This window comes from Chiloscyllium punctatum, chromosome 26 (genome assembly GCF_047496795.1).
Source record: "Chiloscyllium punctatum isolate Juve2018m chromosome 26, sChiPun1.3, whole genome shotgun sequence".
NCBI lineage: Eukaryota > Metazoa > Chordata > Chondrichthyes > Orectolobiformes > Hemiscylliidae > Chiloscyllium > Chiloscyllium punctatum.
The window spans coordinates 5,239,396-5,253,830 of record NC_092764.1 but is presented as its reverse complement, the minus strand read 5'-3'; the positions used below and the strand labels follow the sequence as shown (position 1 = coordinate 5,253,830).

The window sequence follows — 14,435 nt, the reverse complement described above, 5'->3', positions numbered from 1 at the left end:
ATAGGTATGGACACCTACTGAATTGTTCCAACATTCTCCATTTTCAGTCAGTCAATCTATCCCACCACCATCTTGGCATAAAGCACCTCAGTGACACCCAAAGCCATGAGAATTCTAAGCATCAAGTCGAGATAGAGTCGGCCATTGCTGGGGAAAGGGAGGTCGGGCCCAGGACTGTGCCATTATCAGAAGCTATAAAGGTGTGATAAATAGCTACATTAACCTTCACTCACACAATTGCTTCCAACCTGCACCACAGATTTAAAAAGGAGCAGCACCAGCCAGGATAACCTTCTGTGAGTGAATCCTTGGTGGGGAAGGTGCCACTGAAACCCTGCCTAGACAGGCAGGAAGCTGGAAGAACACAACAAGCCAGGCAGCATCAGGAGATGGAGAAGTTGATGTTTTGGGGTGCAGCCCTTCTTCAGGACTCCTGAACAGAATCTGCAGGTTTTTGTTGTCTTGATTGAAATCCTGAGGACATGGTACAAACTTTTTCTCTCTTGGGATTCTGCTAAACTTTCAGATCAAGGGTTAGGGGCTGGTTAACTGTCAAAACCTTCATGGTATTCAGATCTCTGGCCCACCCAAGAGAAAGCTTCAACTCAGCGACAAAACCATCTAAATTACTAGAACGCTTGTTAAAATTAATTATATAATTTAATTGTTAAAACTTAATTTCACTAAATGTAGTTAAAACTAATATTTTTAAACCAACTAAGGCAATTCTAAGGGAGCAATACAGCTAACTAGATCTGTCAAAGATACCACTTCCTGGGAGTATTCACCCTGGATTTCTCTCTCGCGTTTCAGGTAACCTGCTTTTCACAAAAAGCAAAAGGTACTTTTAGCCTAGATTAACCCTCTCTCTGCAGACACCTTCCTGCCTAACCCAGTTTCTGTACATAGAGGAGACAGCTCACTGCAGCTTTGAGGACACTGACCTTTCCTGCAAAGATGTCTTTTTATTTGCCACTAGGATGTGGACAACGTTTGCGTGCACCGCATGCATTTATCAATGATTGCCAGTCAGCTTCCTTTAGCAAACGTGTGGCCTTTTAGACCCTGCACAGAAGTCATTAAAAAGGTCAATCCAAAAGAAACAAGAGTCAGAAACCACCCCCTCTAATTTCCCCTCACTGTGCAGGCCCACCCCTTTGCGACCGTCACACACTTGAGCACATCTTAAAGGCATTGTTTTGTCCCCGGACAGACCTTGGCCTAACTAAATATGGAGCTTCTCCAAACTGTTGCTAAGAATAACTCACAAGCATTTCTTGTTTGAAATATTTTCTAATTCTTCAAGTTGATTCATGTTTTATTGTGCAGAATTTACACCAAAAAAAACAGACCAACCAGATGAACAGGTCTGTTCTGGTATTTATCATCTGCACAAGGCTCCCCTTCCTAACCCATCAGGATTATCCTTCTATCCCGTTCTCCCTTACGTATACCTTTCCACTTTGACAATTGGTAATAAATGTGTTCCGGCAATCTAACCTACACACAGGTTTACAGACAGACAGTCTTCACTTGCAAAGGAGTGGGATAGTTTGCTGGGGACCCCACCTGGTTGAGCATTATGTCATAATTAATGAACAGAGTTAAAAATCACACAACACCAGGTTATAGTCCAACAGGTTGATTTGGAAGCACTAGTTTTCGGAGCGCTGCTGCTTCATCAGGTGGGTTGTGGAGTATAAGATCACGCTCACAGAATTTATAGCATAAGGAGTCCAGTGTCCATGACATTGTATCACATCTCCATGACACTGGACTCCAAGTCTTAATGAACAGAAGTTACATACGACTCAAAACATTAACTTGGTTTGTCTCTCCACAGATGCTCCAGACCTGCTGAGTTCGTCCAACAATTTGCTTTTATTTCAGATTTCTAGCATCCGCAATATTATACGTTTATCTTGGTCATTAATAATTCTCTGTTAAACAGGAGCTTGCTTCAGGTCACAGCTCAGGCAAGGAGGGGGAGGTTCACTGCAGAGTTGGTTTCCTCCAACAAATCTGTCCTTCAGCCAAAAGTACATGAGAAAGTGTTGGGAAGCCCCTACACTGGAACTCGCATATTGTGCACACAACAAACTGGTCATTGATAGGTTACAGTCACTTTCCCACAAACTGTACAAGAGAAAATAATTTTCATTCCTCAGCCAAACAGCAAGCCCAGACAGAGAAATATTTGGAATGATGAAGACTGCACAGGCCCAGGCTGAACCACTCCTGCACTGTAACAATTAATCTCCTCAGAGGTGGCCAGAACATTCCAGAGAGCTCTGGCCTTGCTGGTGACATGGGACTCCTGGCCAGTATCTGTATGGGGGGGGGGCGGTAGGAGGGTGGTATGGCAGCGGGGCATCACAGGCACAACACCACCTGAAAAAAGGATAAACCCTGAGCCTTCAGGAGAATGGCCACCAAGAACATTCCCACATGCTCAGCATCACCCAGGAGGGCATCTTATTGGTACAATGTTCACCCCCCTCCCCACCCGCTCCCTCCCCATCCCGCACCCGCTCCCTCCCCACCCGCACCCACTCCCTCCCCACCCCCACATCCCCTCCTGCACCCACTCCCTCCCCACCCCACTCCCCTCCTGCACCCGCTCCCTCCCCACACCTGCTCCCTACCCGCCCCCACACCCCCTCCTGCACCCGCTCCCTCCACACCCTCTCCCGCATCTGCTCCCGCCCCACCCCCACACCCCCCCCTGCACCCACTCCCTCCCTCCCCACACCCACTCCCTCCCTGCACCCACACCCCCTCCTGCACCCGCTCCCTCCCCACCCCTGCACCCGCTCCCTCCCCACCCCCACCCACTCCCTCCCCACCCCCTCCTGCACCCGCTCCCTCCCCACCCCCACCCCCTCCTGCACCCGCTCCCTCCCCATCCCCACACCCCCCCTCCTGCACCCGCTCCCTCCCCACCCCCACACCCCCTCCTGCACCCACTCCCCCTCCTGCACCCGCTCCCCCCTGCACCCGCTCCCTCCCTCCTGCACCCGCTCCCTCCCCCGCACCCACTCCCCCTCCTGCACACCCGCTCCCTCCTCCTGCACCCGCTCCCTCCTCCTGCACCCGCTCCCTCCTCCTGCACCCGCTCCTCTCCTGCACCCGCTCCTCCTCCTGCACCCGCTCCCTCCCCACCCCCACACCCCCTCCTGCACCCGCTCCCTCCCCGCACCCGCCTCCCCTCCCCACCCCCACACCCCCTCTTGCACCCGCTCCCTCCCTCCCACCCACCGCCCGCACCTGCTCCCTTCAGCACCCATCCACACTCTCCCCCACCGCTCATCAGCAGCAGTGTGTACCATCTCCAAGATGCACTGCAGAAATTCACCCAAGATCCTCAGACAGTACCTTCCAAATCCATGGCCACTTCAATCTAGAAGGACAAGGGTCAGCAGATACATGGGAACACCACCCCCTTCACATTCCCCTACAAGCCCCTCACCATCCTGACTTGGAAATATATCACCATTCCTTCACTATCACTGGGTCAAAATCCTGGAAATCCCCCCCCACCCCCCCCCGCAAGGGCATTGTGGGTCCAACCACAGCACATGGACTGCAGCGATTGAAGAAGGCAGCTCACCCCCACGTTCTCAAGGAGCAACTAGGGACGGGTAATAAATGCTATATGCAAGACAGGTTTGTTTTTTAAACAGCTTACACCCACGAGGCGTCGGTTTGATCTTACCCACAAAACTGTTTACAAGGCACCAGGATGGGGACTGTCAAGCACCGCAAGGGGGTGGGCACAGGGAGAGAGAGCGGGGGGTGGGCACAGGAACAGAGAGCACAAGAGATGTCAGACAACAGATTTGAAGAATCAATCAGGAGGCTATAAGGCAAAGCAAATGGAAGGGTACAGGGTTTGGTGGTAGTTTGGCGACGGAGAAGTGCTGTGCTAGAGTAAACAGAACCCTTCTCAGCAACTAGAGGACACAGATTTTAAAATAATTACCTGAAGGAACAGATTACAAAGAAGGGGAAATGGATTCCTGCAGTGAGCGTAGTGATCCAGGACACACTACTTAAAAGGATGATGGAAGGAGATTCAAGAAGAATCGTACAAAGGGAATGTGATAAATAGCTGAAGATAAATAAACTGCAGAACATTACTGGGAAAGCCAGGGATTAGAAGTAATGGGATAAGTCTTTCAAAGACCCAGAACAGTATGATGTGAGGAGAATGTGAGGAGAATGTGAGGAGAATGTGAGGAGAATGTGAGGAGAATGTGAGGAGAATGTGAGGAGAATGTGAGGAGAATGTGAGGAGAATGTGAGGAGAATGTGAGGACTGCAGATCAGAGTCGAAAAGTGTGGTGCTGGAAAAGCACAGCCGGTCAGGCAGCATCCGATGAGCAGGAGAGGAGCAGCTTGACTGGCTGTGCTTTTCTAGTAGAACACTTTTGGACTCGGGTATGACGGCTGAATGGCCTCCCTCTGTGAAAGGCCTCGATTCTGAACCAACAGTTCCCCCTCCCCCTCATGTGGCCCTCAGTTACAGGTGAAACAAGGAACCAGTTCCCGTGAATTTACCAAATTACTGTAGCACGGTGGGGGGTGGGGGGGGTTGGGGGGGGGGGGGGGGGGGGGGGGGGGTGGGGAGAGTGTCTCCTTTCTCACCTAGAGACATTCCATCTCAGTAAACAGCTCACCTCAACCTGTTTAACCCATGTAAATGTACAGACTAGCTCGACTTGCTCAAAGTGAAACACACTAATTTCAAATCTATAAAGACCACTCCTTCCAGTGCCCCAATACGGGCACCAGGATGGGGACTGTTAAGCACTGCAAGGGGGTGGGGCACAGGGAGAGAGAGCGGGGGGTGGGCACAGGAACAGAGAGCACAAGAGATGTCAGACAACAGATTTGAAGAATCAATCAGGAGGCTATAAGGCAAAGCAAAATGGAGGGTACAGGGTTTGGTGGTAGTTTGGCGATGGAGATGGTCTTTGTAACACCAGATCAAGGTCAGAAGACACACAACACCAGGTTATAGTCCAACAGGCTTATTCAAAACCACAAGCTTTCAGAGCGCTGCCCCTTCATCAGAAGACTTCATCAGCAGCCCGAAAGCGTGTGATTTCAAATAAACCTGTTGGACTCTAACCTGGTGTCATGTGACTTCTGACCTTGCCCACCCCAGTCCAACACCAACACCTGCACATCACAAAAACAGATCATCACTCTGCCCTCATAATGACTCCACCTTAAAAGGGGTCAGTTAGCTCAGTTGGCTGGAATGGCAACAGCATGGGTTCAATGCCTGCACCAGCTGAGGTGACCATGAAGGAACCTCCCTCTGAACCTCTCCCCTCAGCCAAGGTGTGGTGACCTTCAGGTTAAAGCAGCACTAGCCACCTGACCCTAATGAGGGAACAGCACTGTCGTCTGCAGATTTTATACTTACACTTTCACAAGCTGTCTGGGATTCTGGTGCTGACATTGTCAAGACCATTTTAAGAAATTCACATTTGTTCTTTCTTCCCTCCCCGAGACACAGGAGTGAGATTGTACAAGACCGGTAATTGAGTCACCCAATTCTACCTCAGAGAAATCACAGCGACGCACCTCCCTGAAACCAGATGATTCTCCACCACCCGCTCCCCCACTAGGCCAGGGGCAATGATGTCTACGGCAGATCCTAAAGGGCAACATTCACTGAGCAACAACCTGACCGTTACCCTAGGGGCAGTGTGTTCATTTCAGGGAGTCTTACAGCATGCAGACAGACTATCCAATCCATCAGCTCGCTCAGGGGCAGTCCCCAGTCCCTGCTCTCCCTCCCCACAGCCCTTATAGTTGTTTCTCCTTCAAATATTAAACCAACCCTCCTTTGGAAATTACTCAAATCAATTCCCACCATCTTTTCAGGGAGGCATTCCAGATTGCAGCAGCTCATGGTGTGAGAAATATTCTTATCTTCACCCAGGCTCTTTTGCTGTTTCCTCTGGTTAGAAGCCTCTTCACTGGGAAAAACATTCCCCTTTACTTAATCTATCAAAAATCTTCAGAAGTATGAATATTCCTACGGAATCTTCTCATGATTTCTTTGATGTAACAACAACAGCTTTATCCTGGTTCGCCACAGAAATGAAGACCCTCATCCCCATCACATTCCAGTCAATCTGCTCTGCATCTCTCCAAAGCAAACCACAAAAAGCTTTGAATGAGAGATACAGCTCAACGTGCCTGATACACCGGTTAGCACAGGAGTCAATTAATATTTAACAGAGCAACACAGAACTAGACAATGAGAGAGAGAGAGAGAGAGAGAGAGAGAGAGAGAGAGCGAGCGCAAGAATGGCAGGCAGACAACCACACAAAGAGAGAGAGAGCCAGACAGAGAGAAAGAGAGCAAGCCAGACAGACAGACAGAGAGGAGGCAGTGGGATCAGAGAGCATACAGACTGATGAGTGAGCTAAAATTCAGCTGCAGGAATTAAAAAAAACTCCAATTTCGCTTTCATTTCATCAGCCTCCTTGATATGCTTTACTGAGACTTCTCATGGATTGAAGCATTCCCGAGGGATTGGGGCGGGAGAGTTTGTAGCCCGTTGCATACATTCCTTTCCAAAGAACACTTTGTTTAAGAAAATCCCCCATTCTCTGCTTCCCATGGCTTGCTGCCGAATACAGACACACTGTAAAAACTGGCCTTTCTTTCTGATGTATTCTTTTTCAATTATTTAGCGCTTACCCACCATGGCCAAGGTGGGTAGAAGCACACATTCAGGAACAGGCCATTCAGCCCCTCTATTCAACTGGATGATGGCCTGTATTTCTTCACAATATTTTCCAGTCTATGCTCCCTGACTCAATAACTAACAAAAAGCTATCCCTCTCAGACTGGGAAATTTTAATCAAGCCTCAGCATCTTTTGTGGAAGAAGTCTGATATTACCATTAGCCCCAATGTAAAAGCAGGATTCCTGACATTACTTGCCCCTCTCTTTACAATTCTGTTATTTCTTCTGGATTCTACAGCCATTTCCCTCCATCTATCCGATCAAATCTGTTTAGCCAACAGCTCCCTCCGATCATCACTCCAGTTTCCAGGTTTGAGGGAATGCAATCGGAGGTCTCTGTTCCCTGTGTGGTAATCAATCTTTCAGACGGGAATCAGTCCAGGTGAACCTGCATTTCACTCAATCTGGAGCCATTCAGGGTTAACACTGTGTTAACAAACTGGAGAGACACTACAACCAACTTCAGGATCCCAAGATCAGGGAGGGACTGTTTGAAAAAGCATCAAGATTTCTGCTCCCGACTGATGATTGCTGTTATAAGATTTGTATAAAATGGAGCACCAGACGAGGAGACTGGGTAGTGACACCATCCCTCAGTCTCTGGTGCAGTGGGAACTGTCTGCAACAGATACTGGTCGGACCCCTACTCAAAGGAGAGTCATTCACTTGCACTTGTCACAACTTTCTAACCCACACTTAGATCGTTGCAACTTGCATTTATATAGTGCCCTTAACAGAGTGAAACCTAAAGAAGTAATCATCAAAACAAAGTAGGAGATAGAGCAGACAAACAGTTGATCAATCCGGTCGACTCAGTGGGTGGGTTGGCGTGGGGGTGGGGTGGGGTGGGGGGGGGTTCCAGAGTTTGCTGCAGACAGCTGAAGGCAATCTCACCAATTACAGGGCTAAGTACCTGAGGATAGAGAAGGTGCCTGAGCTGGATGAACAAATATCTCTGAGGCCCCGCAGAAATGTTGGTTTGTTTCTGTGAGAACTCATATGACACCAAGTTAAGCAGCAGCACTCCGAAAGCTAGTGCTTCCAAATGAACTGTTGGGACCATAACCTAGTATTGTGTGATTTTTAACTTTGTCCATCCCAGTCCAACACCAGCACCTTCACTTCATGGTTTGCTTTTGGGAGGTGGTGCTGGAGATTTCTAAACAGGTTTAGAAATAGTGGGGGTGCTAGTGTAGATCAACACTGATGCAAAGTTAAATCTGGAGAGAGTTTGGAAATTGCTGTAGGTTTGGTTTTGTAATCGAAATTACAAATTAATTTACAGTGCACCTTTCATTATAGAATATTGCAGGAGTGGGCCATTCAGTCCATCAAACCTGTGCCACCATTCTTTATGATCATGACGGATCATTCAACTCAATATCCTGTTCCTGTTTATCCCCCCATATCCTTTGATGCCTTTAGTCCCAAGTGTTATATCCAAATCCTTCTTGAAGTCATATGATGTTTTGGCCTTCATTGTTTTCTGTGGTAATGAATTTCGCAGGCTCAGCCACATCAGAGCATCCCCAAAACGTTTACAGCCATCAATTCACCTTTTTGAAGTGTAACCGCTGCTCTAAGGCAGAAAACACAGCAACTAATTTGCACAGAAAGCTCACACAAACAATGCAGTAATAACCAGATCATCTGTTTCCCCTGAGGCTGGTTGAGGAGTCAATATTGACCAGGATGCCCGGACAACTCCCCTGTTCTTCTCTGAAACATTGCCATGGGATCTTTTACTAAGATCAGAAGAGGTCTCAGTTTTACACCTCATCTGAAAGATGGCACCTCACACAGAGTAAGGCAAGCTCAGCTGCACTTGAATCAAAGGTTTGGAGATGCCAGTGTTGGAGTGGGGTGTACAAAGTTAAAAATCACACAACACCAGGTTATAGCCCAACAGGTTTAATTAGAAGCAACTAGCTTTCGGAGTGTCGCTCCTTCGTCACAACCACCTGGTGAAGGAGCGTCGCTCCGAAAGCTTGTGCACTTCCAATTAAATCTGTTGGACTATAACCTGGTGTTGTGTGATTTTTAACTTTGAACACACAACTTTTGCTTCAAGGCCCCAAAGTGCAATTTGAACCCACGGTACTTTCCAAACCACCTGGAATTCTCAAAGAATCTTAATCAGCAGCAAGCCAAGAGATGCAATTTTGATTAGATGGGTCAGTTACTAGTCAGAGCTGATTACAGGCCAAAACATTGTCAGAAATGTCACAATTCGACTCAGCAAAGTCAGAGCCAGAAAGCAGGAGGAAACTCGCCACGACTGGTCACACTGCAATGACCCTTTACCAGACGGTCACAGTGGGAGGTAATACAACTGAGCTCACTCAGACAACAGCACATGAACAGCCCCAAGCTACCAGTGTCTGTCCTTTCCTGATCACATTCTCTGAAATTCGGCAGAAATAAACATCTTCCATGTCACTCAGATTCCTCTCCGGATAGAAAGGGACAAGGGGAGATCAAAGTACATCACCCAATACACTCAGAATGCATTCTGGCCGTCCTTAAAATGCCACTATGTTTAATTAAGCAGCACAAACCCCACTGCATTCTGCTATCACCCTTCAGTGCAATGTCACTTCCTTGGCTCATTGTCAACTCTTATGATTTGGAGGTGCCAGTGTTGGACTGGGGTGTACAAAGTGAAAAATCACAACACCAGGTTATAGCCTAACAGGTTTATTTGGAAACACACTAGCCTTCAGAGCACCGCTCCTTCATCAGGTAGCTACCTGAAGGAGCAGCTCTCCAAAAGCTCGTGTGTCCAAATAAACCTGTTGGGCTATAACCTGGTGTTGTGCGATTTTTCACTTTGCCAACTCTTAGTGCAGCCCCAAACCAGCTCCCAGGCAGAACCATCAAAAACTGCACATTCCAGCAACATTTCCCCAGCAGTACTGCACCCAGTGTTATACAGGGACAGACCCGTCCCCACCAGTACTGACCCCCAGTGTTATACAGGGACAGACCCGTACCCACCAGTACTGTACCCCAGTGTAATAGTGACAAACCTGTCCCCACCAGTACTGTACCCCAGTGTTATATATTGACAAACCTTTCTCCACCAGTACTGTACCCTTCAGATTTGAATCCACATTAGCAGAGCCATCCTACAACACTAGTTGTAGGGCCCCTCACCTGCAGAGGATTGCTGAGCTGATGGGCAGTGGACTCTCTGCCAGGTGGCTTCCCAGTGCTATTAGCAGCTGATCATCAATCAACAGTACAATGGATTCTGTGTGAGGGGACATTCTCCAGACTGAACCCATTGATGAAGGTGGCCTATACCTTCCAGAGGTATCCCACCAGATGTGCATCTAGAATTTGGATCTCCCACCTCCACCTGCATCTTCTGGAACATGGTGTTATCACATTCCCAGCACTGGGTGTTGCCAGTGAGGTCAAAGAGGGAGACCAAACAGTTTCTGTTCTCAATTGGTCCCTCACAAAGGAGGGGTCTGGGGAATAGGCTGGTGACTGGTGCTGATTCTTTCACAGGCCCACATTGAAACAATGGGCCACAGCTGGAGGCGCTGACATAGTGGTCATGTCTGTCGACTTGCAGCACCTCCGGCTGAGACATGGGCTCGAATAGCAGCTTGACAAATGATGGAATTTAATTTCTTTTTTAAAACCTTGATTAAAAGCCTGGCCCGATGTTTTGAAAACTCATCGCAGTTCACACAAGGAGGGGCGAGTCCCGAGAACTTACCGAAATATTCCTTCTTGACGTGGAGCTCCAGCTCCTTCTCCAACTCCCTGGTCAACGCTTCCAGCCTCTTCTCGGCCAGGCTCGGCCCGCTCTCCCTGGAGGGGGTGACCTGGTAAGGGAGCCTGAACTTGTGGGCAGGCGGCACTCCTTTGCTGGGGCTGTAGTTGTAGGAGGGGATCGAGCTGGAGGCCGCGTCGGCGCTGGGCGAGGTGGGGGCAGCCTGAGGCCGGGGAGGGTAGTGCGGATCCCCGGGAGACGCCAAGCTGTCCGGGCCGGGGAGAGCTGCCTCCAGCAGGCCGCCAGCCAGCACCGAGGAGCGGGGCGAGGAAGGCAGCTGCAGCTCGGGGTAAGCGGCGCTGATGGAGCCTCGAGAGCTGCGGGAACTCTGGCTGGAGATACTGCTCCTGGCGCTGAGGCCGGGCCCGGGCAGATCGGCATCAAGAGTCTGCACAAAGCGGGAGGAGTCCGAGTAACTGGACCGGGGGCTGACCGTACTCGAGCGGGGGCTGATGTGCCTCTGGTCGTAGCCGATGCTGATGCCGCTGGTCCGGTTGCTGCTGGCTTTGCTGCCGCCTCCCTCGTAGCTGCCCCGGGGGCTGGAGTGTTTGCTGGTGTCGCTGGCCGAGCTGGCGTAGCTGGAGCGGGAGCTGAGGGCCGCCTCGTACTGGATCAGGCTGCCCCGCGGGCTGGAGTAACGCTCCTGGCCGGGCCCAGGCACCACCAGGCTGGAGCGGGGGCTGGGGTACAGGCTGGAGCGGGGGCTCGAGTGTTTGCTGTGCTCCTGGGTGGAGTTGGACGATGAGGACGAGGAGGCGAGGCTGGAGCGGGGGCTGCTGCTGCTGCCGCCACTGGATACATTGTTACCCCGCGAGGCCGATACATTGTTTCCCCGGGGCCCGGCCGATACATTGTTGCTTCTGGTGGATACATTGGAGCCGGGATAGAGCGGGAAAGCTCCCCCCTGGCGGCTGCACCCCAAGCCCGGCTCAGGAGCACCACCTCCGCCGCTGTACCTGCGGCTCTCCGCGCTGTAGCCCCGGAGGTAGCAGCCCCCCGGCTCCGGCTCGCCGACCCCCGGCTGCAGCTCCCCTCGGTGCCCCGGGCCGGCCGCTTCCAGCCCTCCCCCGCGGCTCCCATTCGTGCCCCGGGGAGGCGCAGGCAGTTTGCAGAAAGTGGCCGGACCCCGTTCCTGGTGACTGGGGTCGGCCCCGTTCACCCTGTCGGCGGCTTCAGGCTGGTGGTGCTGGTGCGCCGGGAGCATCTGCAGGAAGAACGCCCGCTTTGTCTCCTCCAAGTCCGGGCTGACCAGCAGTTCCCTCCGCTCACTGTAAAACCCATCGCTCGGCGCCTGGTACAGGGACAGATCCTCCAGAAAACTCGCCTGCAGTCCGATCTCCTCCTCGTATTTAGACATCACTTTAATGTGAAAGCAGAGAGAGAGGGAGGGGAGACTCCGCACAAACCCCTTCCCTCACAGCGAGACGGAAAGCAGAGCCAAGATTAAAACATGATTTTGTTTCAGGGAACCGATCGATCCTTCTCCTTTTGTTCTTGGGTTTCGGCTTTGTAATTGTCCTCAGAGCTGCAGCGCTAGTCGGACCCGTCTCCCCCGCTGCATTTTACTCATCTTCATCTGAGATTCTCTCACACACAAAAAAAACAAACATTCCCTTCTCCAGAGCTCCCAGCTCCGGGGCCGCAGCACCGACAGGAATGGCGCGCGCGGCGGAGGGAACGCTCGCTCCTCTCAACAAAACGTGTAACAATCTGCAGCGAAACAGCTTCAATATCCGGATGGCAGGGACACAGCCCTCTTCCTCAACGCCCCCCACCCCTCTCTCCCTGGTCACCAGCCTGCCACCACCTCCACTTTACAAACTGCACCAACTCTCTCTCTCCCCACCCCAACTCTGTGCAAATGTATCGCCCCCGGCCAGGTATTTGGGTGGGTGGGTTGTGTGTGTGTGTGTGGAGGGGAGCACCGGCTGGAAGGAGGGACAAAGATGCCAGTCAGTGTCTCTCCCCTCCCCCCTGTGTGGCTGCACTCTTTGGCGAGGCTGTGGAATGCGCGCAGGGGCACGGTTCAGGCAGGGCAGAGGGGGGGAGCGATGAGGCGGCCAGGAATGTGCTCAATCCCGAGCCAAGCACAATGACCAGGAGGGGAGGGGGTGGGAAAGAGAGGAGGGGGTGGAATTGAGCAGAGGAGGGAAGGAAAGGAAGGGAGAGGGTTGGGAAAGGAGAGTTCAGAAGAGGAAAAATAACTTTCTGAAGCGTTCTGATGACGCTGCTTCATGCTCAGACATGGCAAAAAATTCTTCCCACTTTGCAAAAGGGAGTTGCTGAAACAAGCAGGAAATCACTCCTTTATACAGAGCCGCATTTTTCCAGGAATTCTGTGCTTTTAAGAGACGGTGACAGGGAGTGGGGAATAGGTGAAAACCCTGCTGCTGCCTGGAGTTCAGGTGCCTTTTGCGGGGGGGCGGGGGTGTCCCATAGGTTGTGGTTCACATCGGGGAGGGGAGGTGACCCGGAGTGGGTTCCAGCCCCGGGAGCTGACGGTAAAGGATCGGCCTGTCCCCTCCCTCAGCCCCAGCCCCAGCCCTGGATCCGATCACCCGCTGCTACCTTTGTCAGCACCAGGGTCTTCTCCCGCGTCTCCCACCTTCACCAAAATCTGCTCAGCCCTCAGCCTTGTGGCTGCATTTGAAAAGTTTTCAACTTGTTTCCGAATGCCGCCTCGTCCCTGGTTACAGCACACCGAGAACTCTCTGCTGGAAAACACTGCATCCCTGGGGATCACGCCTGCAGGTGGATGGGCCCTTAGCCCCAGGGATCTCGCTGTTCTCCTTCCGAGAAACTACTTTGGAATGTTGCATTATGTTCATAGAATTGTTACCGCGCAGAAGGAGGCCATTCGGCCCATCCTGCCAACAGCGACTCGTTAAATGGGCCGTTACAGTCACTATATCAGTGTAATTTGCAGACTGGGCGTACTCTCTCCCCCTTTTCTCTATTGGCTCCTTTTGTAAACACCTTTTGTTTTGATTTGGAGATGCCGGTGTTGGACTGGGGTGTACAAAGTTAAAAATCACACCACACCAGGTTATAGTCCAACAGGTTTAATTGGACAACTACCTGCTGAAGGAGCAGCCCTCGGAAAGGTAGTGCTTCCAAATAAGCATGTTGGACTAAAACTTGGTGTTGTGTGATTTTTAACCTTTTGTTTTCTCACTGTCGCATATGCCATTCTCCTTCCTTTCTGATTTGGAAGATGGTGAGCTCGAGTCTTCGAACAAGTAGGACAACAGTACAGTACAGGCCCTTCAGCCCTCGATGTTGTGCCGGCTTTTAACCTATTCTGGGACAGCACAGAGGCTCAATTGTTAGCACTGCTGCCTCAAAGCGCCATGGACCCAGGTTTGATTCCAGCCTCCGGTGACTGTATAGAGTTTGCACATTCTCCCCATTTCTGCATGGATTTCCTCCCACAGTCCAAAGATGTGCAGGCTAGTTGAGTCGGCCATGCTAAATTGCCCATCATGTCCAGGGATGTGTATGTTAGGTACATTAGTCAAGGGTAAATTATAGGGTAGGGGGAATGGGTCCAGGTGGGTTACTCTTCAGAGGGTCGGTGTGGACTTGTTGGGCCGAAGGGCCTGTTTCCACACTGTAGGGAATCTGTGAATTAGACTAACCTACATCCCCTTAATTGTATTATCCTACCGCTGCTGGCAGTGCATTCCACACACCCGCCTCTGAGTAAAGGACCAACCTCTGACATCTCCCCTAAACCTTCCTCAATTACCTTAAAATTATAGCCAGTGGGGCAGCGTCTAAGAAGCAGGAGAATTAACGTTTCGAGCATAAGGTCGTCATCAGAATTCCTGATGAAGGGATTATGCCCAAAACATCAATTCTCCTGCTCCTCAGATG

At 51.0% G+C, this 14,435-nt stretch overlaps 1 protein-coding gene across 1 annotated transcript in view; it reads right to left on the bottom strand.

Annotated features, from left to right (window-relative positions):
- Window positions 1-12,485, bottom strand: part of wtip (WT1 interacting protein) — a 34,850-nt gene extending 22,365 nt beyond the window's left edge. The window contains exon 1 of the mRNA XM_072595801.1: window positions 10,503-12,485. Within this exon, the coding sequence (XP_072451902.1) occupies window positions 10,503-11,916 (1,414 nt within the window). The 5' untranslated portion in view covers window positions 11,917-12,485. The remainder of the gene's footprint in view (window positions 1-10,502) is intronic.
- Between the last annotated feature and the right edge of the window lie 1,950 nt (window positions 12,486-14,435).